Genomic DNA, 23,450 nt, shown 5'->3' with positions numbered 1-23,450 from the left:
CTGCGCCATCTAGTACTCCCAACATATCGACCTCGAACTAGTGAGTGCAGAAGTGGATTATTTGAGCGGAAGCAAGCGCGCAGATAGAACACACGAGTTTAGCTGCCTCTCTATGCAATCCTCGACAGTGTATCGAGACTGCATAGGGATCGAAAAGAGATATCGACGCGATACACAGCGGGGTGAACCGTACCCTGATATACGTACCCATACTGTGTGCCACATGCAGGATGTAACGAATCGAATCCTGTGATTGAGCTACACATGTGACTAATAATTCTTGCACAGTGGATTAATTGCGAATCAAGACTGGATATTTACAGTGGATATATTTAACTTGGATGTACATACTATACAAACTGTGAAACGCGTACTAAAAGTGAAAGATGGCGACTGTACCCAGAGAAAAGAGGAGGTAAGTTCAATTTGTTCATGGAATTTTGCGAGCACACATGACTTAGAAAGAATGGATGAGCTGAATGTTTCGGAGTAAGATAACAACAGTGACCGCGACCGGCTTCTTGCATCGCAACTGACGGAGAGGTCTAGTTAGACTATGTTATTTCACCCTATTAATGATTTCAAAGCAATCTGAAATAATGTGTGTGTTGTTGTAGTGTTGACCGAAGACATTAATCTAGTTATTAGTAGACGAAGTATTTCAGTTTTACACGAGTATTTCGCACCACATTATCGGACAGAAATCTCTCCAACGCAATAAAACCCGTGCGAATACTTCCTACTCAGTCAGTCAATGTGTAATTTAATTTCTGATGGGTGGACGTACAGACTTGGGGTACATACAGATGCATGCTCAATGCTTTATGGGGACGAAGTAGATTTACTGTAAATTGTGTAGTGTGTGATTGGATGTCGGCTTGCGCGTTTGCTGGCAGGCAGGGGTGTCTCATTGGGAATATTTTTCAGAACAGTGTGGTGTTGATATAAATTTTGAACAGTCAAAAACCAACAAAATGACAGTAACGGTTAGGACATTATGACCATGGTTACCTTCAATATCACCATGTCCATGGTTTATATATTCCGACATACATTTTCGAGACAATTTTTAATATTAACATAATAACAAATAGAGGAAATAGACTCTAGATCTAGATCTCTAGAACACTAACGTTAGATCTAACGTTAGTATTTTCGTGAGGGTTCTAATTTCCGCAAATTTTGCAGTTCATATTTGGACCACAATTTTAACGTGTGAAAATATCACTATGCGCTAAGGTAGAATAGCACTTACAAAGGCCTGTGTGTCAATTCACAAAAACAACATCTCGCGAAAATGTCCGTGACCTCCCCATTTGCAAAAATATCTTACCAGTACGCAAAAATAACAGTGTATACAGTGGTCAGTAGCCTACGTAGCAGAACTAAGCCCACTATAAATAATCAGTATAGTAGAGTCTTTTCTTTCTTGTTCTCTCAAATTGTGCTGTAGCCTCTCAGTATATATTTGACAGTGCCAAACTGTGGAAATATTAAAGAATAGACTCCAAAATCGATGATGTACATGTAGAAACTAGAATGTCTAGATGATGTGCAAGTTTGTACACTGTATGTTGTATGACTGGCTTTTACATCTACACACATGTACACTGTACATTGTAGACATGTATGTGTTATATTATTAGTGTATTGATGGTAATAAGGATAAGTTCAGTACAATGGTTTTATAACTGGTACTCTTGCACATGTACACTGGTAATTCATTGTTTGTATGTTAAGCATTTGGAAGCAAATCATTAAATCGATGAGTTGTATAAATGGCTATTATACTGAATTACATACAGTGTAGATCTATTTATACTATACAAATTATTTACATATGAGTACAAATACATGTACAATTTATTGATGCCATGCATTTCTGATATTCAAAATTTATTATGAATATCAACTTTTGTTTAAAAAGGGATCGTACAGTTTTGGTTGAGATCTAATTTCAGGTTTCTAACATTTTTTGGTGTAATAATGAGAAACCTCTTATGAAATATGAAAGAGCATGTAATTCTATGAGGAATTCAACGTTTATTTGATGAAAATTGGTTTTGAAATGGCTGAGATATCTACAAAAGAGCGATTCTAATGAAGTGTGGGACCCACACTTTATTACGATCGCTTTGTTTTACTTTGTTTTTGGATGTTTCAGTCATTCCAAACCCGATTTTCATCAAATAAACTTTGAATTCCTCTTAAAATGGTATGCTCTGTACTATATCATAAGTGTTTTCTTGGTATCTCACAAAAAAATTAAAAGCCCAATATTCTCATCTCCACCAATACTGTACCATCCCTTTAAAATATTGAATTGGTCTATACACTGTAGTTGGGAAAGGAAAGAACGGAATACATTTTTTTTTCTTGTTTTTCCTCATATACACACCTATACCCTCATATTTATACACACATACAGTGTATTTTACACTGCCATTGAGTGCCAACATAAACACAAAATCATTAATGAAATCACAAAATATAGGTTTTGTTAAAACAATCATATGCTACAGTGTTATTGATATAGAGAGTTACAGCTGTAATTGATAAAAGTACCCATTATAGATACCACAGAGAAATTGGAATAGTTGTCTAGGATGGGGTAAGTGAAGAGTTTTTTAGACTTCAGATTGTCAAATTAATGAAATACACCTGTATATGAAATTGGATTAGTGAATTTGGTACTATGCATTTACACAGTAAATGGCATTTATCTGCAACTAAGTAATATATACACAATACACATCTTCTTGTACATACTTGAACTGTAGACATTTTTTGCACTGGTGTTTTGCATGGGAATTTCCCAATTTTTGGTGGGACCATCAGTACATTACATGTCATATACATTTGTACATTGTAGCATGTTTATGAAGAGGTGATTAAAGAATGTTGTGTGCTGTACAATGTAGTCTGCATACATGGTGTGGTTATGCACCACCCCTGTATCAAAAAAAGAAAAGAAAAGAAAAGAAAAATGTCAGTATGTAGGGCAGTTCTAAGTACAGATGAAGATTTGTTTTTGTTTGTTCACATGACCAATGCTATTTAATCATAACACTGATTGTTGTGGGTTTTTGTGGTAGGAGGGGGATGGAAGATAGGTTTAGATTGAAGATAAAGGCTTTATGAAGGTTTATGTTAGGTTTGTTACATTATTTTAGTGTGCAGTTCTACAGCATGTACAGTGGTTGTACTTGTGATTCTTTCTTTTAGCTACATGTAATCTATGAAACTTCATATTTCAACTTCTCATTTGGTCCATCCAAGAAATGAATGACCAAATGTGCAAATTTTACTGAACTTGATGAAGATACGAAAACCCGTATGTGTAGATGATCTCTAGAGGAATATGCGTATGAATTTACATTGTAATTCTCATCAGTTTCACCAACAGAGGACATTCTGCATGTACAACATAAATGTTTGGTCAATGATAGAGCTCTTCGTTTTCTTTCTTTATTACCATGGTATGCAAGTAAAGCTTCATTTCGGAAAATAGCATTCAACACAGACATACTAAAGCTTTTCGACATGCACTCATCAGAGTAAAATCGCGTGAATGAACAGAAAGCCAGAAACGAAACAATTATAATCTGTGTCGTCAGAAAGAGTTCGTAAGAACGCTTGCATTATTTTAGCATTAATCAACCAAACGGCTGGCAGCAAGGCTAATTTTGTTTACCTTGACAGCCAATCACTGCTCGCCATTTCTCCCGTATGCTTTCCTTCGCTTCCTTTACCGGTATATTGTTTCGTTTCTGGCTTTCCTTTCTGGCTTTACTCTGATGAGTGCATGTCGAAAAGCTTTAGTATGTCTGTGTTGAATGCTATTTTCCGATTTTGCAGTAATTAAGCACTTATTCAAAGCTTCATTTCTTGGCAGTACATGTATGCTGCATTGAACTTGTTGCCAAACAGGGTACAATTACAATACATGTCATGGAATAAATCAAGTACTGGTAACACACCAGTGCCTGCTAGCCATTTTTGTTAGCTGTATTTGCGCATTGTTGTTGCAATGATTTGTTATTCAAAGTGTACAGTAGAACAAGTTTCTTAATTGCCGATGACCAATCGAATGTGGACATGTACATGTACCAGCTGAGAATACGTCATTGTATTTGGAATTAATTTTAAGTTGCCACTTTTGTTATTTTGGGCAGCATTCAATATGTTATCAAGTTAAATGTCAGTTTTCACTTCTTCAGGGAAGATTTGCCACCTGAAACAAAATGTAGAAGTTCTTTGTCAGTGTTGAATTAAAATTTTAAGACAGATTGTGACATTGGTACACTGAATGATGTGTTTTACTTTTAGGAGCATGGAATTGAAAAGGAAATGAACATTTGAATTTACTTGCTTCTGATGTTCAACAAAAATTGCTTGTAACATTGGTTGCACTGTTGGGATGTTCAAGACTTGTCACAAATTGAGAGGAAATAATATGTTCATCAGAGTTGTATTCAATCTGTCACTTGTCTTTATTATTTGTTGCAGAAACTCAGAGAAGAGGAAAGAAAAATCAAGAAATGCTGCAAGATGTCGGAGAGGGAAAGAGACAGAGATATTTTATGAACTAGCACACACATTACCACTAGCACACAATGTTTGTGCACAGCTGGACAAGGCAGGAATCATGCGACTTGTACTCAGTTTCCTCAAAATTGGCAAGATTCTCCCTAAAGGTAATGTACAACTTGTCCAATGACTTGTCATTATGTTGATTTATGTGTTGGTTGATATGATAGGTCAGTTTGATTCAAAATGAGTTCAGATTTTCCAAAGCCCAATATGTTTCATATGATCTTAGACTTGAGTTGTTTATATCACAAACTTAATTACCTTCCAATGTATGATGTACAAATTGTAGATATTTTAACTGTTTACTGAGTGGTTAATCACAACATTTACAGTACAAACATTGCATGTATTGTCTTTAGGAACTGCATACAAATGGGTTTATGTATTGATTAACTCAGTCATTCAAACATTTTTACTTGTGGAAGGTTTTAGTGTTTAATTCAACCCTTTATTTCATAGCTTCATCTCTACACATTATCAGATAGCCAGGCAGCAGATGATACATTTGTGAGGTATAAACGTATAACCATGAGTGTCAGATTTGTCAAATTTGAAACATTATCACACAATGCCTTTAAATATATTTTCATCCATTGATCAGGTGTACTGATAAAGACATCTGGAATAAAATTCATGAATAGAATTGTAGAAATTAAGTGAATCCAGTCAAGAGAAACAAAAATACAAAGGTTTTATCAAAATTAGACATACATTGTACAAATGTATGAACAGTAAGAATGTTGTGGTAAAGTTTCACCAACTTTCATCAGATACATAAGGTCCAAACTACTGAAATGCAAATTAGAAGTGCCAATTACATAATTCCCTCATACATGTACTGTGTACACTACATGCACCTCTTCCATTGGTTTAAGGACTGCCTGTTTAAACACACCAGTAATTCAAGATCAAATGGTACAACTTATACCATGTATTATTTTCTGCTTGATGTTAAGAAAGGAAAAATTTTGAAAATCTATGATCGGGTGAGTAGAAGACTTGTATCATCACCTTGTCCAATGTGCCTAGTAATATCAGTGATCTATGAAAAATCTAAAAGTGTGACAGATACTGTATATTATTATCAATCTAATTTGTACCATTGATGAAAGCTTTGCCATTTTGTTCATCTGTTTTTACTCTTTAGAATGCCTATGTGAACATGGTGTCAAATTACATGTGAGACAAAACCAAAAGCAGAAATAGCAAACACAAATCCAGATATCAAAATTTCAAATCTACTCTAATCTCTTCTTTTGATCTACAATGTAGAACATGTGATATGACAGCTACAATGTACATGTATCAAGAAATCTTCAAACATTGACCTTTTTTTTTTCATATTGCTATGCTAAAATTGTACTACTGTACAGTATTATTGACTAAGAAATAAAACAATTAGGTACATGTATATGAAGAGTTTTGTATTAATCAGCATGCATTAATTGTTTTATTCTGGGTGCAGAAATCAAAGTGGAGGAGAAAGAAGACAGCAAAGTGAAAGCCCTGGATCAAATCATGGACCCACACTACCAGAAGTCTTTGGATGGATTCCTCCTCATCTTGTCACAAGAGGGAGACATGATCTTCATCTCAGAAAATGTCTCAAAATTTGTAGGAATCAACCAGGTAACCCTGCGATGCTAGCCCGTCTCCATCATAATTTGAGTAAATGTATACCATAAAGAATATAATAATTTTCACATTTTTCTTTTTTTTTTTTTATACAGAGATGAATATTAAGCCAGAGGACAAAATTGCTGTTTGATATTTGACATGGCAAAGTACATGTACCAAACTCCTTGCATCACTGAAACTGAAAAACAGCTCAGTGTATGAGAAAGTACATTGCTCCTACACTTTAATATGATGCTGAAATACCAGAATATTTATTTTTTATTCTAATCTTTCCAAAAGCAGAGGTAAAACAGATGAAATACATGTATAATGTGCTTGTTCAAAAGAGGAATGAAATGCATCAGTGTGGAAGAATGAGGTTTGAATAACGGCGTTATTCAAAATATAGGAGCCTTGCATCATCATCAATGTGTTGAGAAGAAGAGACAAGTTTAATTACCACTACAGTCTGAGATGTCTTCCCCTCCAAAGTGTTATTATTTCTACACGTTTTGTGTTGTTGCATGAATAAACAGCCATTCTCAATCTTTGTGTGCCACAGTCCATGACCTGTGAAAGGAAATCCTCATGAAGGGATTGATACTGTAGCTTACTATTTGTGCATTGCACATAAATCATCAATACATATTGTTCGAAAAGATAAATATACACTGTAAGCCTTTGAAACCAAAACAGGAGCAAAGGATACTAAACAATAGCATATAATAATAATAATAATGATAATACATAACATTTATAAAGCGCTTAATATCATATCATATCAGATGTGGTATAACAATAAGCTGTATGTGACATACACTGTACTATGGGTATGCAAATGACATACAGCTGTATTTCTGCACAACTGAGAGCACACACAAAATAAGATCATCAAATACAATGAATGTTGTAAATTACTGTATCTGGTCCATTTGCCTAAATAGGTTGTTAACACGTCACATCCGAAACACAGATTGTTTACATTTATCACTGTAAAATGTACACCAAATGAACCTGAGCTTGCATAATTTGTGCATACATACAGTGTATATAACCAGTGTGTTGTTATGAAAGTCAGACAAGCAACTATTTACCTGGTAAGTCTGTTAGTGGAGAACCTGACTTGAAAGTTATCATGTATACACATGTATGTTTCTGTGACATGCTGTGTCTGACATGACATGTTTTAATGGAAAACGTAAAATTCCCAGAAAATTTTTATTAAAAAACAAATACTTTCCTAATTTTCACAGACTCTTATGAGAGTAACAGCACTTGGTGATTTAGAAATGGTAAAAACTGTTCAGTTATATTTTTTAGTATTAATTATCTCAACTTGAAATTTGTTCGGACGTGACAAAAAGTTAACGGAAAATTGTTAACAAAAATGTATTTTTGCATGTTTTCTTTTCAAGCATGGGTGATACCTGCATACTGCTACATGTAAATCTACACATCATTGGCCATGCATTCAACAATGATTTGATGCTCTCTTTGTGAATTTACTTATTCCAAGCACCGATTCTACAAGACCCTAAATTGTTAACGTAAAATGTCACGTCTGAAACACCAATCTAAAGATAGTGTCACATGTACATGTGAGATGTTGTAGTGTTCCAATGGTGATAGATATTTAGTATGACTCCTCTTCTACTACAACAGCAATAATAAGATTTTAATTTTGGAAAGCTTCATTGCATAATATTGATTACCCTAAAACCTTGTAAAATTTGTCCCTGAAGAACGGCAATTTTGGACCACATATGCCTCCCTGGCGAGGAAATGGATTGACCATAGACATTTGTTATGCTATGGGAGGTAGTACTTTTGGCGCCCTTTCAAACCACCAAAGGAAAAGGCAATACGACTCTGTACTTATTTTTTAGAGTTCAATAAGTAGTCATTTTCAAAGTTACACCATTGATCTGAAACAAGACCACATGGCATTCATACAGTAACCTGTACCAAAGACTGACACTGATAGACAGATGCACACTGACATCCCCAGATGTGTGCTCAAATATGCATATTGTGTAATCACATGAACAAAGGCATGCACATACACACAGAAAACAAATCACACTTTTCACTCTTAATTTGCGCTTGTTACTACCTCTGGGGAATTTTAAAAAGACATTTAATTACTTGTCCTGTCTACATTTTGTAACTTGTAACTTTATAGGTATTATTGACATGTCAAATTGTTCAACTTATTGAAACTGTTTACTATGTGCCTCCTGTCCAAGGTGGACCTCATGGGCCACAGCATCTATGACTACACTCACCCCTGTGACCATGATGAGATCAGAGAACAGCTCTCAGACAGACCATCATCTTCATCCTCATTACTATCATCATCGAGCGAAAGGCAGCATCACAGCTTCCTCATCAGAATGAAGTGTACACTGACACCAAAAGGGAAGATTGTCAACCTGAAGGCAGCCACATATAAGGTATACTTCACGTTTGTAAGGTACTGAAACTATTAACCCATTAAGGACGAGTCCCGAGTATACGTGGGCAGGTGTCTATAGGAAATGTATGTTTTAGCAAAATCAGCCCTTCATCAACCGGTACACGTAACTTATTATAATTATTTTTTTTTTAACCTTTACTAACAATAGAAAGATCACCTTTATATTCTATTGTTACATTATAATGTACAACACTGTAGGTAGATATAGTTATTGCTATGATATTGTGAATGTATTTCAGTAATGACAGCAGAAGATGAATTAGAAGGAATCAATATTTGTGTTATTCTTCACATATTATCAGTGTAATACATAATACATTTCTTGTAAATATGTTTCTGTATGTATATGAATAATGCATATATGCATGAATATCATACAATTGTATCTCTTGGACATCCCTAGCTTAGACAATCCACACAAAACGTATGACATTCCATTATATGTACAAACTGTATACAGTGTATTTGTATATAATGTATGTAGGCCCCGTATGCATTTTGTGAATAAATCAAATCAAATCAAATCAAAAGTCACATGTTATCAGACTTGTCTCATACATCAATATCAAGTGAGACCAAGTACAAGGTTGTAACACAAAGTTGTGTTTGTGGGCAAGATGACAACTACAAGTGTACATGTAATTACCTAAAAGGTATAGACCAGGGTTTTTTGTTTCCGCTGTGACTATAGCTGCAGTTTGTTGTAAATGGGCCAAATGTGTACATGTAGTTAGCGACATAGTCAGAATTGTTGTTGAATCCTACAAGCATTTGCCATTAAAAAAAAGCAATGGTAAGACACATCATAAAAAGAACCTTCAAAGTAAACATATTTTTTGTGTGATTTTAAAGACAAGCTTCTGATCTGATCATCACCCTTATTAAAGGAAGTTTGTTTTGAACTCTGCATTGTGTAAGACTTACTTGACCTTAGCTAATCTCCACGACTTTAAGGTTTGTGATAGAGACAAACAAATCACTCACCGTGGTGTGCAAATTTACATTCAGTTGGATTTGTAGATCCTGTACAGTATGATTGCATTGTCATAGTCATTTTTGTACTGTACACACTGTAGATATAAATCGGCTATAAGTAACCTGATCAGAGGGGATATCAGTCTAGTGCTAAAGTCTAAATGTAGTTTCTGCCAGCTGTTAAGCTGTAATTTTCAGTGACAGGGTAGATACAGGAGCAGTAAAGTTAAGATTGCTGTTGCATTGCATACAGGGTCTCCATGAATCAACCATTTGACCCTCTATAAATGTCAGCCTGTTTACCCGTCAGTCTATACATCTGCAAACCGTTTGTGAGAGACTGTAAATTTGAGGAGGTTTCATATAAAATCTGCTAGATATTTCGCAAACATAAAAATTTCTAACAAAGCAAGCAAATGGTACTGTAAGTTTCAAGGACAGTTTTGATGTTGAAAAACATGTCACATGTCTAATGCCACCCAAAGTAAACATTACACAAATGGTTGTAAAATTTCATGTCAGAATCTACATGCATAAGTCTAAGAAATTCAAAAACATTTATTGTCGCTTATCTACAGGTGTCTGTATAGCAGATTACACACACATGGACATTTAATTTTTTTTTCCTTTGCTCCTGCTTGCTTTCAAAGTTAATACAATCAATGTGTTTGAAGCTCCTTGATACAACTTAAGATACAATAATAGTAAAACGTTAATGATACGTTAATATAACCTCCATACTTTGAATAAACAAGTGCCCGTTCATTTCATTTGTCAATGAGCTTTGGTTGTCCGGGCCAAGCAGCCAAGTGGATTTTTGGTACCCTGCCTTATGGTTGTGATTTTCCTTTCATGTTTGTAGGTTGTCCACTGCCAAGGCCACATGAAACTTTCTGTCTCAGAAGCAGCTGCCATGGGGTACCGCATACCCTCATCTCCCTGTTTGGTCCTGATCGCCAGTCCCATCCCACACCCCTCAAACATTGAGATCCCCCTGGACTGCAGTGCATTTCTCACAAGACACAGCATGGACATGAAGTTCACTTACTGTGATGAAAAGTAAGGCATCTCTCTCACCAGAATGAGCTTCACATGTGTTAGAACCCATTCAGTACTATATTTTTACTGTCTTTTTCAAAGAACAAACTCGAGTAGTGGACAGAATATACAAGTGCTGGAGATTCAAGTTTGAAGCTTTACAAGAGAAAAGAGAAAAAAATAACTTTCTTTTGATAAATTTGTACTTCATTGTCACATGTGCACATCTTTCATTTTACTGTGTCTTTTACCCTTTTCCTTTTGTCTTTTACTTGCATTTTTTTTTTTTGTCCTTCACTTGAAATTGTTATTATTAAGGTTTAATGTGCAAGAATTTCATCCTTTGAAAATGCTTGCTTTTTCACATAGGCATAACACCAGAGTAGAAATGTCTGTGTCACTGTACAATTAATATTTGAAATATGTTACAAAGCAATGTCAGGTCTATAGAGCTCTTACTGTTGACATAATTTGACTGAAGCTGTATTTCTATTTTTTTTTCTATATTATTTCTTTTTACGTAGGATTGAGGAGTTGATGGGATACAAACCCAATGAACTGGTAGGCAAATCTTTCTATGACTACTACCACGCTCTGGACGGACAACTCATTGACAAGAGTCACAGAGATCGTAAGTTGCTTGTCGTTTGTGTTTGTCCACTTTTCACCTCCTAGTTGCTTTACATCTAAAAGCTCATTTGCACGATGTATACTTTTTCAAATGCTATTCTAGGTCTTTTTCCTAATACATGGTACACTTGGTACATGGACATAAAGAGAACTAAGCGAAAGACAAAATTTCCCTGTCTGATGTGAGGGAGGAAAACTCAATGTATCTCGTTAATTATCTTAGCTTTCCAAATACTCTATAGATAACCTTTAATAAAACAAATGGTGTAAGTCCAAAGGACTGTGACAGTAAATAAATAAAAAAAGAAAGTTATCTATGTAAATGCAAAGATCTACTAGATATTGCATACTTATAGTTTAAACTCTTCAATAGACTGTAAATGTCTTGTGTAAAATAGATCAGTGCTCTATTTAACTATTCATGTTGACATTTCACTTGCAGTGTTTGCCAAGGGGCAGACATCGACAGGCCGGTATCGCTTTCTTGCAAAGAGTGGTGGCTACATGTGGCTGGAAACACAGGCAACCATAATCTACAACAACAAGACCAACAAGCCACAATGCATTGTTTGTGTCAATTACACCATAAGGTTAGTCTTACTGCATGCTTAATACATACTTGTTATTATATTCATAATTACAAATCAGTCAGAAGTCAAAAGTGTAAATGTGTCAAAGAAATCACAGAGTAGAATTAAGCACACTTGTAGACAGTAAATACCCCTATTAAGGAAGCTATCTTCCCATTGATAATATGTTTTTATTTATAAGATTTGAAGAGGAATGAAACCCAGATATATGCATGGAGTGAATGAATGCAATCATTAGTAGAACACATCAGTGTAGTTTGAGGAATAATCAGAAAATCCATTCAAAAGTTATGAATGTTTAAAATGTCAATGTGGCCATCACTGTCGGAGAAGACTACAAAGGTATGTGACATCATGCATGCGCAATGACATGAAGAGAATATCAAGAAAATTCCTTAAAAATTTCTTCTTTTAAAAAAAAAAAAAGAAGTATGCATTCCCTCCTTAATACTGACATATGTTCAGGGTAATATGATACCCAGTTTTCTGGAAGAGGTAAGTCAAGTGCTTTTTCATTATGCTAGAAAAATGAAAATATGTTGAATTTGTTTTCTTTGTATTGTCCATGCATGACTTTGCAAAATGTCGTAGACTTCTCTATCCAGCAGTGACAGCACCAAAACGTAAATTCATAACTTGTGAAAGGATTGTCTGTTTTTACTTCAAAGTTCACTGACATGCTCTACTATCATTTCTGCATTCACTCAATGCACATTTTACTTGGGGTTACATTCCTCTTCAAAACTAGTGATTTCTGGAGAGAAATAAAGTTGAAGGAGAGACCATTATCTTTCTCTTAATCTGCAATGGATTGAAACTTATGAACTTATGTGTGAAAGTAGTGTTACCATTCTCCCGTATTTAGTGTTTATCTAGTCAATCCACTTCAGCTACTGGGAAACACTGTTTTATTGGATTCTCATCTATCATATTTCCTTTCACGTGTGATGAAACTGTGGGATGTATTTTGTTTCACTCTTAGAATACTACAAACTTTTTTAATAGAATGCGTCAGAGTTGACGTGCAAGCAGTTCTTACATTGAAGAGCATTGTAGGAATTTGGAATCAAAATGGATGCTTGTATCTGTTAAGTTTCCATTCTGTAGGTTGGTTCAATTCATTGTGCAAGTCGGCAATGGTGCATTCAGCATGACACTTTGACCTACATTTTGACCTCTAAACAGTGTCTATGCATTTGAAAATTCTTTTGTCCGTAGTATCAAACAGGAATGGTTAATAGAGATGAATACATAGGATTATTCAACCGTAAGTTTGGCCGGCTGTAGTGGGAGCCTCACTCCAATAAAGGATTGTGATGTATATATGTGATGATGAAGAAGAGATATGATTCAATTTGATGGCAAACCTCAAAAGAGCAATGGCCAAGGTTTTCTGTAAGGATTATGATGAAGAATCATGATTTCATTGCTACACCATGACAAGCTCACTGGGTATTTACTGCTGTTGTACAATGATTGATTGCCCACAATACCCCCACATGTATCACAAACAGACATGGTCTTTACTTGACTTGAGAGTCAAACTGGAATATTACAGGGAAAATAGAACAATTTGCTCATTCAACTGTACCTGTCAATAAGCTGAATAACATGTTACAGAGACTGTCAGCTTATGGATACAGTGCCGTTGGGATTGTGCGCAAGCTGCGTGCCAATGAAATCTACTGGCTTAACATATGACCCACACTCTTTTATCACTGTCTAGAGACCAGACAATTTCTTATTATGCAAGATACATTGTGCCTCACATTTGCATTCTGTTTACCTAAATGTCAAGTGTCTGGTATTCAATAACAGCTGAGACAGATGTAATCTCTATTGAAACATGCTATGGCATGCAGCCATAATGTCATATTAATACTTGGGGTTTAAATTGCATTAAGAATGAAGAGGAGAGACCTGTGGGCTATTGCCATTAAAAAATGGGGGAAATGCATCAAATTGTCACATATAAGAAAGCAAAGGCTTCATACATAGTAAGCTTTCATTTATTCAAGGAAAGTCCCTTGGTATCCGAGAATAAAGAAAGGAACATTGCTGTCTTTCAATTTTGAAAGAGAAAGTATTTTTGAAGAGAACTTTTTTCTTTCTTTCTTTTTTTTTTTTTTTTTTTTTTGGGTGGGGGGGGGGGGGTATTTTGTGCACTTCTGTCATTCCAAGTGTGCTAAGAGGTTTAAAGTGCAAATACTTAGAGTTTGAAGCATAAGAAGTGTTATTAATAAATCTTGAGAACACATACAGTATGAATAACATTATTTTGAGCAAATGTGCATTTATTGATATTTTTGTTATGTATACAAGTGAGCAGCTTGAGTGTTAGCAATGTGTCATTCACATAACCAAGCTGGGATTTAGGGGTGCATAGTGAATGCTATTAGTATGTCAGAGTACTTTCCTATCTTTGGGATGTAATAACTTTGTTATCTATATTTGTGTGATATCCACTGAAACTATCACTTGAGCCGGTGTAATTTCCCTGCATTCATGCTCTGTTATTTAGTACGGTATGAGTTACTTAGCTCATAATGAGATCTCAATATTTTCTCCATCTATTTGGCTGTCTTCCCCTTTTGACTTCTGTTTCAAAGTGACCTTGTACTTCACAATGATATACATTGTACATACTGTATATTAGATGCTCAGATATGTTATTTTTTAATTTAAGGAGTAAATGAGAAAAAATATTATAGAATTTTTCTTCTAAGGAAATGGATTTCCTCTACAATCGTACATATGTATGTATGTGTACAACTCAACATATTGGATCAATATCATATTGGTTTACAGCCATATGTATAATTTAGTTATACTGTTCATATGTTGTTCACAAGACAGTTTTGGCCATGTCATCGTTGTTGATATGATAGCCTTTTATTTCATTACATATATTAAACTGTTTTGTCTTAGGCATTAAACAATGATGCTGGGTTGTGTATTATTAGGCTGTTTCATACCATAGCACACTTGTAACCTGAAGCATTTATGAGCTCACGGGTGGATAATGCCTGGTATTGGGGCTCAGTGATAGACTTTGATGGTGGGTGCATTGTTGTTGTGGCATAGCTTTCCATTGATATGAGTAGTTGTGATGCAGAGACCCAAAGTGCCACAGAGTATAAATGGAGAATTTGTCATTAGCTTAAGGCAGGGCTGCACACTAACCCATTTTTTCTACTGGTCTGACCTGTCTGTCGGACCAGTAGGTACCCAGTTTTTTTTCCCCATTTTTTACTGGTCCATTCCTCAAAAAGTTACTTTTGTAGCAGTGATTTTAACTGGTCAGAGACCGTCGGACCAGTGCCTGTGTGCAGCGTTGCCTGAGGTTAGAGTCAATTTCAAAGATACATCCAGCAAAGATACTCCTCTCTGTAGGAAGGAGCTCATGTTCATAAACTATTTGTGAATCAATGATGGAAATTGAATCAAGGCAAGGGGACCTGCTGTGAGTCTATGGAGGATGAGAGATTATCATTGTGCCAATTTTGATAGGTTAGACCAAATCACAGAGTATTTCAGGATCTGAGAGTACGATGGTATTGAATTGTGCTTGATACATTGCAGCTTTGTAAATTCAAGTGAAGTTTCTAGTTATAATCATATTGTAGGTATGATTTGAGATATTTTATATAAAGTTTTTTGTTTTATGTACATTCTGTCAATACTTCTTTATAATGATATTTTTTTGTCTTTTTTTTGTTTTTTGTTTGTTTGTTTGTTGTTGTTGTTGTTGTTGTTGTTGTTTTTTTTTTTTGGGGGGGGGGGTGTGTTCACATGTACATAGTATGTAGGGCCTATGTATGATAGTTTCTGTATATTAGTATCATGAAACATCCTATACAAGAGCCTGGGTACTACAAATGTATGACAGTGTTAAATGTCATGACAAGAGTTGTAACTCATTTAGTTTGATTTGACCTATTTATTTGACCAGCGAAGTCACTCATTCACATCACAGTGTTGATGGGCGTAGTGCATCACCAGTGTGACATCAAAGCTCTACTTCAGACTGCCCAGCCCCATATCTGGAAACAATCAAATACCTTTTCAGACTAAACACCAACCCTCAGATAAACAATATGACACAATGGGGATATAAAGGTTTTAACTGGCATCACTCAAGTTTTAAACGTGCCTGAGCATTTGTTAGACTAGGTGATGTAATGAGGGATAAACAAGCTTCACGTTGGCACTTGCTGTTACCCCCCTTGCCACTCAGTAGGTTGACCTTTACATGAGGTCAGACTGCGACATGAGCCTGGCTTCTCCAATGTGATGTCATGAAGGTTAAGGTGTTGAGTGACTCCTGATTGTGATCCAACCCTGATGCTCACCTGGCAACAGTGCCGCAGCAACAACACCAAGAATGGGTGGGACTCAGGGCTAGGGATGCGAGCCTGGTAGCCACCTGATCTTTGGAGAGGAGAGAGAAACATCCCTACAAATATGGTGGACTAGAAAGGGAGGTGCTGAGAGACTGGATTCGCACCTAAATTCGTTGGCTGAATCAACGAGTTATAGCGCAGAGCTCTGACATTTGGCAGATACGACAACACATGACTTGTGTAATGTTTCAGGGTTCCCATGCCTCCCGCGGATATTGGGGATTATTGGGGCAATTGTAGTTTCAAACTGAGCAGAAAAATGATTACATCTGCAGATGAAGTAACATTATAACAGCTAAAAGTAGCATGAAGCTCAGGATATTTTGTCCTTGTATTTGTGTTTCAAATGTATTTCCACTCTGTCTCTTTCTCATGGTGAAAAGGGATTAAACAGATCATGCATCATACTGTGTGCTAAGCTACACAGGGTCTGTGGGTTTGTTGGGATTATAGTCAAAGAGAAAAGAGCTCTTTGCCACTCTGATGGTTCGCATTCTTACAATGTTGATTTCAAGCTACAGATTGTATTCTGTCACAATAAGTGTAGTCATAACCCATGCTGAGATACAGGTATTGTATGGCGCTTTCTTCTTCATGTTGTTTGTGATTGATGGATTCCAATTAGGCATGACTGACTCCTATGGTTGTGGTATGTGGGATCCTAGGGACTACAGCTTGCTCAAATGCATTGTTATTAGACAAGTGCAGTTGGCTGATATTAAATTACATTTGCACTTCATTGGGAAGGTTCACATGCTTAAGCCGTGACACCGGGACCCGTGGGAGGGGATTAGTACCGGCTTCTCTCCTCTCTCATGCAGCCCCGGGGACTCATGTTACAGTACCTAAATCAGTAGAAACCTGGGAATTCACAGCAGGCATCATGATGGGACAAGTCCATCTAAAGAGTAGATGAAGAGAATCCATACTACCTTGAAAATTTTTTAGTCGTAATGTGAAACAATGATCGAATATGATTGAGTTTTGATTATGCTCGGCTCTTATTCTTTTGCTATTTTGGCGACATATGAAATTTTACAGTATTTCCGTGTGCTTATTTCTTTTCTTAAAGAGAAATACCAGTCTGCTGTGCATTAATGCTTTTTTAATCGTGAACTTCTATGTTATAGTCAGGAACAATAATTACGCTGCTCTGTGTGAAAAGAAAAGAGTGTTTTTATCTTTGTTTGAATTTGTGATTGTATAAATTGTAGATGCATCCAATTAGGAGCTTAGCATTCTGAAGGAAGTCCAGGCAGACTGAAAGAAAAAAAGTTTTATGATGTCAATCACTGTCAGTTGTCTGTACAAAGTAATCCTAAGATTTCATGGTGGCGAGGATGTCTGTCAGTTAAATCTTAAAATTCGGGAAGATTTACAAAATGTACAGCTGCCAGGCAGTGTGTGAATAAACAGACCAAAACAACCATGTGAGATTATTTTACACATGTTACACAAGATATTACCCAGATCAACTAATTTGCATGTTAACATAAAGATAATGCTGTCAAAGTACACTGTTTATCACTTGATATCCACATGATGGGTATGAATTATGAAAACAAAGTTGTGGTAGTTGTTTTGCAGGGATACGGTGATCCCTCCTACTAATACAGTACGATGAGTCACAAACCTCAAAACATCACTCTCACTGCAGTCAGATATCACACAATGCCTTTCATGGATGGTGAAGGAAGGTCAATGCAGATTGGGAAGTAGGGAGCATGAATGTTGTTGACTGACTCATCATCTGTGAGATTGTGATGTTACAGATGCCAAGTCTGGACTGGTAATACTTCACAGCCATGTGTGTCACGATATGGGAAGTGCATTACTAGGAACAGGCCAAGCTTTTAGTGTCATTTGTTGCTTTGGAAATAGATGAACCGCAAGTCGTACTGCATACGTCAAGGGAAGATATTGCTTTGATGTGAGAAAAGAGAACATTTCGGATTAAAGGGAAATTATTCTTTTCATCATGTAACTGGACCTTGTGGGAAGAAATTATCAGCCATAATTGTACTTGTGTATTGTTGAATGTTAGCGATATAGCAATTAGTAATTCATATAAATACTCACTTTGTGTAACAAAGGAGATAAAGTTGATGTGTGCAGTCATCGAAACTTAAACTTTTGTCAGTAAACTAGTCCCTCAAAATTGAAAGTAAATGAAATTTCTTGTGATAAAAGGACGCATTTTGTGTATGATAGTCTTTCCTTTAGTTGTTACTTTCAAATCCAATCATACTTAAGCCAGTTGGATTTTTTTTTTAAAGGAAATAGGTTAACAATATTCATATAATCATGGTACAATGCACTGTATGTTTGGTGTAATATACTTTGGTATTGCGCAGCTTGATAGAGCAGGCTAGAGATAACCATACCAGCATGCCTCTCGACAGATGAGAGATATGGTCTGATGAGTGACATAAAGGTTTTTCTTAAGGAGATCACATTGTGACTGCCATGAGAAAGTCTGCACTACTAAGGTTTTCAGTTCACCCTTTGATTGCCCTTGAACATTCAACCTTCCTTGAAGATCAGTGTCTCATTACAGTGTGCTTGGATGTGCAGTTGATGGGTATGAGCCATAGAGCTGCAGTTTCTTTCAACAGAATACATTTGAATCCTGTTACTGAGTGCAACATGGAGGTAGTCATGTTGCATCACTGGTAGTTGGCTGTGCCAAACTTGGTTTTGTCCGCTTTCCAACCTTGTTGAGATGGTTTCAAGGAGCCCTCACTAGAGCTGCTCACACTGCTTAGTTGTCTTCTTTACAAGTCAAGTCTGAACTAGAAAAGCACTCGGGAGAGTGCAGACCTTCGCCGAGCAGCTCATTTTCACCCGTACACACATCCCTCCCAATGACAGCTAAGAAGTGTTTTTCATTAGCTTCCTGCTGTGTAAGACTATTGCTTGGGGAAAGAGTCTGCTTTTGAAGACTACTCATCTCACTCCCCTATTCTTGCCTCTGCATACCAGAAGGATATGAACATTCATGTTCACAGCATGTGCGCATATGTGAAGTATTGATTTGTCGTTACCATTTGTCATTTCTGTGAATTCCTGCTCTGTTGATGCACTTCATAACACCTGTCAGGGCTGGGTAGCATTAGCCAATATGGGAGGTGTGAACCTCGGCCATCTGCACACATCTCAGAGATAAAAGATATAGACCAAACACACCCCTCCTTTACAGCCTAATTCCATATCAGCTATGCTTTGCAGGGGATTATTCTAAAGATCATACATACTTACAATGTATGTAATAATTTCTCATTGGACCATGTCTGATCATAGCTGACGATCCACATCAAAAAGTTTAGGAATGGCAGTTTGAGCAAGCATGTTTGGAAACTGAATTCCTTTATCATTTTCTTTGTATGTGTTTGTGTGTGTGTGTCAATTTGCTGAATTGACCAGAACTTTACTGTTGGTTTGACTGTTGAAAGTCACAAGCACAGTGTTTTATGTCCAAACAGGGGGGTGTTTCATCAACGCTTGTCAGCGCCGACAACTGTCGGCACTGACCAATTTCAGCAAAATCCTTGATTTTGATTGGCTGAGATGCTCTGGTCACTGACTGTTACTATAGTGATTCAAGTTGTCAGCGCCGACAAACGTTGATGAAACATCCCCCAGTTCTATAGTGTGTATCTGTCATAAGAAAGAAAAGAGAGTCACTTGCAGTAAGCTAGTTCACAGGACTCTTTGCCCATTAGCAGATAAAGGTCAAATGAGAATGACAACTTGAGACACAGAGTAGTAATAAGCTATGTCATAGACACTAGACAGTGCATGAATTATTTCTTTACACTGCAGTGAAAGAATATTCTAAACATTGTAGGGAGCTCGTAAACATAAAAGCATATTAGATTGAATGGAAGTGGATGATCATCTATCTTTACGACTTATGTTTGAATGGTATAAAATTCACAGTCATTTGAACCATTCTGCAAACTGGTCTGTTGTTCCTTCTAGAGCGAAAAAGATGTATGAGGACGTTTCACCCGAATTCATGATGAATACTTTCCCTTTAGTAAATAGTGGATACCCATCAGATAATGACTAGTGTAGGAAGTCATTCTGATTCACAAGCGACTGTGGTCAAGATTAAAGGCAGTTAAGGTACAGTGCTGTCATGAAGGGAGTATGCAGTGATATTTCCTGTGATTATTGCTTTATAGAATAATTAATGCAATTCTTAATTTATGTTTTTTTGCTTGCTCTTCCTTGTAATGTGATCACAATGCCTCTTTACTCTCTACGTTAGGGACGGATGGGGGAAAGAGGGTATTGAAAGATGTGAAAACTGATGTTTTGAAGTATTTGATTAATCACATATTCCTTGGTAAGCTTTAGTGATGGTAAAGTTCTGCAGACTTTAAGATCAAAAAAATCAGAATCAAATCAAATGGCTCATCAACAAGGTCTTTCTACTTTCTAGTTGACAATCGTGTAGCGGGTTTTTGTTGCCTGGTGACCCAGATATCTACACCAGGTGAAGGCAAGGTGATGAGGTGTTTCCTGGAGATCATGCTGAGTGCATTTCTCTTTCAGCTCTGTTTGATGCATCAACAAGCTGTAATATGCTAGAGGGCCTGTGGCAATTTTTGGTACTTTTCCATTGGGCCTGACTTTGAAAGAAGGCATTGACACTGAGAACTTGGCAGAATCATACTTGAGTTACTGCAAATAATCAAGTTTTAATACATTCTATGGGAATGCAGTGGGCAAGTACAAGGTTTGTACTACAAAAGCGGGAATATTCGTGCAAGTAATTTGTTGCGCTTGGCTGGCTAAGGTGAATTTAGCATGTTTTTTTGTATTCACGGATGGCCAAGCATTTCAAACGGCTCACCGTTGCCACATCGGCTAAAAGCTTTGTCGATACAGTCCATAATACAGGAAAAGTATCCAGTCCGCATTATGACAGCAAATTTGTTCGCACTACAGGACTAACCAACGTGAAGAATACTTCAAATATAATCAGTTATTCCCCTACATGTATCTTGAGATCAGAGATACAGAGACTCCAATTCCAAACATCTCTCAGATTGGAGAATCTCCTGTGTGGACCCCTTAGCAAAGTGAAGACTCTGATCATGTGAACGTGCGCACAATATTATGCATATCATTATGGTATCCCTTGCGGCCAGGTTCCAGGGTTGGCTCAGAGCCCTGGAAGCTCGAGAATTATAGATGCTCTCAGGTGCTAACTCAGCCTCATTTTTTTTTTTTTTTTTTACTGTAGCAAAGTAGTTGTGGGAGGAGCTGAGTTTTAGCTGGAGAAAATACGGCTTAATTGTAAGACACACAGAGAGAGCAAGAGAAATTCAAACTCAAAACAAAAAGAGTGAGAGATTTTGCAGAAATCGCCTCAAAGCTGCGAGCTTGAGCATCTCAAGATGTAAAATATAACAAGCAGAAAATGTGCACTTTGGTTTTTTTGCTAGTTTCCTGGTGCATGAATGCCCCAAAATGCATCATTCAAAATGCAAAGGCTTTGATACTATCAAGATGAAGTCTGACATGAGACTACTCCCAACTCTATACCTCGTGTACTTTCTAAAAGCGCAATAGTATGTTGAGCATTAAACTCATACTTCTTACAGCAGCTCATTCATCAAAGAGATGTTTGGCCTAGAATTTGTGACTGTTATCACTAGCTACATAATAGAGAGAGGAGCATGTACTTCTTTCAGTGAGGCTCAAGTTTATTCTTGAAGGTCTGTGACATTGAAGAGGAGGATGATGAGGGTATCAAGAGAATTTGGTATCTGGAGCAGAACTCCTTTAGGAACCAAGGCTCTCCCCTCCTGTCCTGTCTGAAGTATTGATATCATCAAGCTGATCTTTTTCTCTCAAAGTTCAGCTTTTGTATCAAGGCTTGAACAGAGAGAAAGTGCAGCGACATCGGTGTGATGAGAGAACTATATCTCTGCTGTGTCCCAGCTCCCAGATGCAGGTTATTTGATTGATTTTGCTGTCATTAAGTTTGCGGCATTCACACACACTACTGCTATTTTCAATATGGATGATTGCAATTAGATGAATGGCTGTTAGCTTTGGGAGAAATATTATGATTCTGTTATGGTAACAACTTCTGATGTCAATTCCACATTACAGGACATTCCCTGATAAAACAAAAAGTGTGGGAATAGAAACTTTGTGGCAATCGTTCAGTGAACTAAAATATGAGTCAAATGAAATAAGAAAGTATATTTAGTAGACCAAAATAAAAAATAATCCCAAGTTGATCCTGTGTGGTCACTGTTCATCTTGTAGGCAGAAGTGTTATAAATGATGATTTCTCAGAATATCTGTGCATTCATTAATTCACCAGCCCCCGAACCATCACTCATCACAACAGACTACTAACAGGGAGTATATGACCCCCCCCCCCCTTCCCAAGAAAAAACAAAGGGAGCAAAGGGTCCACTGTTATTCACAGGAACTGTGATAAGTAATGACTGCCTTGTTTTTCACATGGTATGTTACTGTCAGACCTCTGACATATGAGTCAGTGTTCCTTCCATGGATCTCATTTTTAACCAGTGGGTTGTCCATGCAGTTTTCATTACTGCTCCGTAATAGATTTGATCTCAGCTTCCCACTAATGAAAATGAAATGGTCAGATGCTCATCGGATGCCTATCAGATTTGGCAGGGCATGAAGGAAAGTGAAGTATAGGTTTAAAAAAAAAAATGCATGCCAAATTCATGTATCTATCATTTCCTGGTATGCCATCAGAGAACATTTAACTATGTCTCACTTTTCCCCCCACACACAAGCTTGTGAAGTCGCTGGGTTTGGCTTATTTGCTTATAGACAACCATGATTAGATTGCCCATAGTAGTCTGCAGTGGTAGACATTATATCCATAGTCTGAATCAAGACAGTTATAACCTGCTCATACTAAACTCACTGAAATCAGACCTTTAATTGATTTAAGCTGTCTATAGGCTTTAATATGAAGGTGGAAAGTAGAGGACTCATTACCATTCAAGGAGTTCAAGCTTTCTTTGAGATCTGTATTCTCTCATTATTACTAATGTTCTTTGTTCACTGTATATTTTTTTCAAAGTAAATATTTGTGAGTTAAATTTGCAAAATGCTTTTTGGTAT

General features: G+C 36.7%; 1 protein-coding gene across 1 annotated transcript in view; it reads left to right on the top strand.

The window, feature by feature from the left end:
• The first annotated feature begins 209 nt into the window (after positions 1 to 209).
• The window catches only part of LOC140233143 (hypoxia-inducible factor 1-alpha-like), a 37,772-nt gene continuing 14,531 nt past the window's right edge, over positions 210 to 23,450 (top strand). Inside the window, exons 1-7 of the mRNA XM_072313262.1 lie at positions 210 to 415; positions 4,510 to 4,697; positions 6,059 to 6,222; positions 8,457 to 8,663; positions 10,524 to 10,720; positions 11,224 to 11,330; positions 11,772 to 11,919. Coding sequence (XP_072169363.1) covers positions 387 to 415; positions 4,510 to 4,697; positions 6,059 to 6,222; positions 8,457 to 8,663; positions 10,524 to 10,720; positions 11,224 to 11,330; positions 11,772 to 11,919 — 1,040 coding nt within the window. The 5' untranslated portion in view covers positions 210 to 386. The remainder of the gene's footprint in view (positions 416 to 4,509; positions 4,698 to 6,058; positions 6,223 to 8,456; positions 8,664 to 10,523; positions 10,721 to 11,223; positions 11,331 to 11,771; positions 11,920 to 23,450) is intronic.

This window comes from Diadema setosum, chromosome 1, assembly GCF_964275005.1.
Source record: "Diadema setosum chromosome 1, eeDiaSeto1, whole genome shotgun sequence".
Classification (NCBI taxonomy): domain Eukaryota; kingdom Metazoa; phylum Echinodermata; class Echinoidea; order Diadematoida; family Diadematidae; genus Diadema; species Diadema setosum.
Note: the sequence above shows the minus strand (reverse complement) of the source record. Positions and strands in the feature narration are given on the sequence as shown.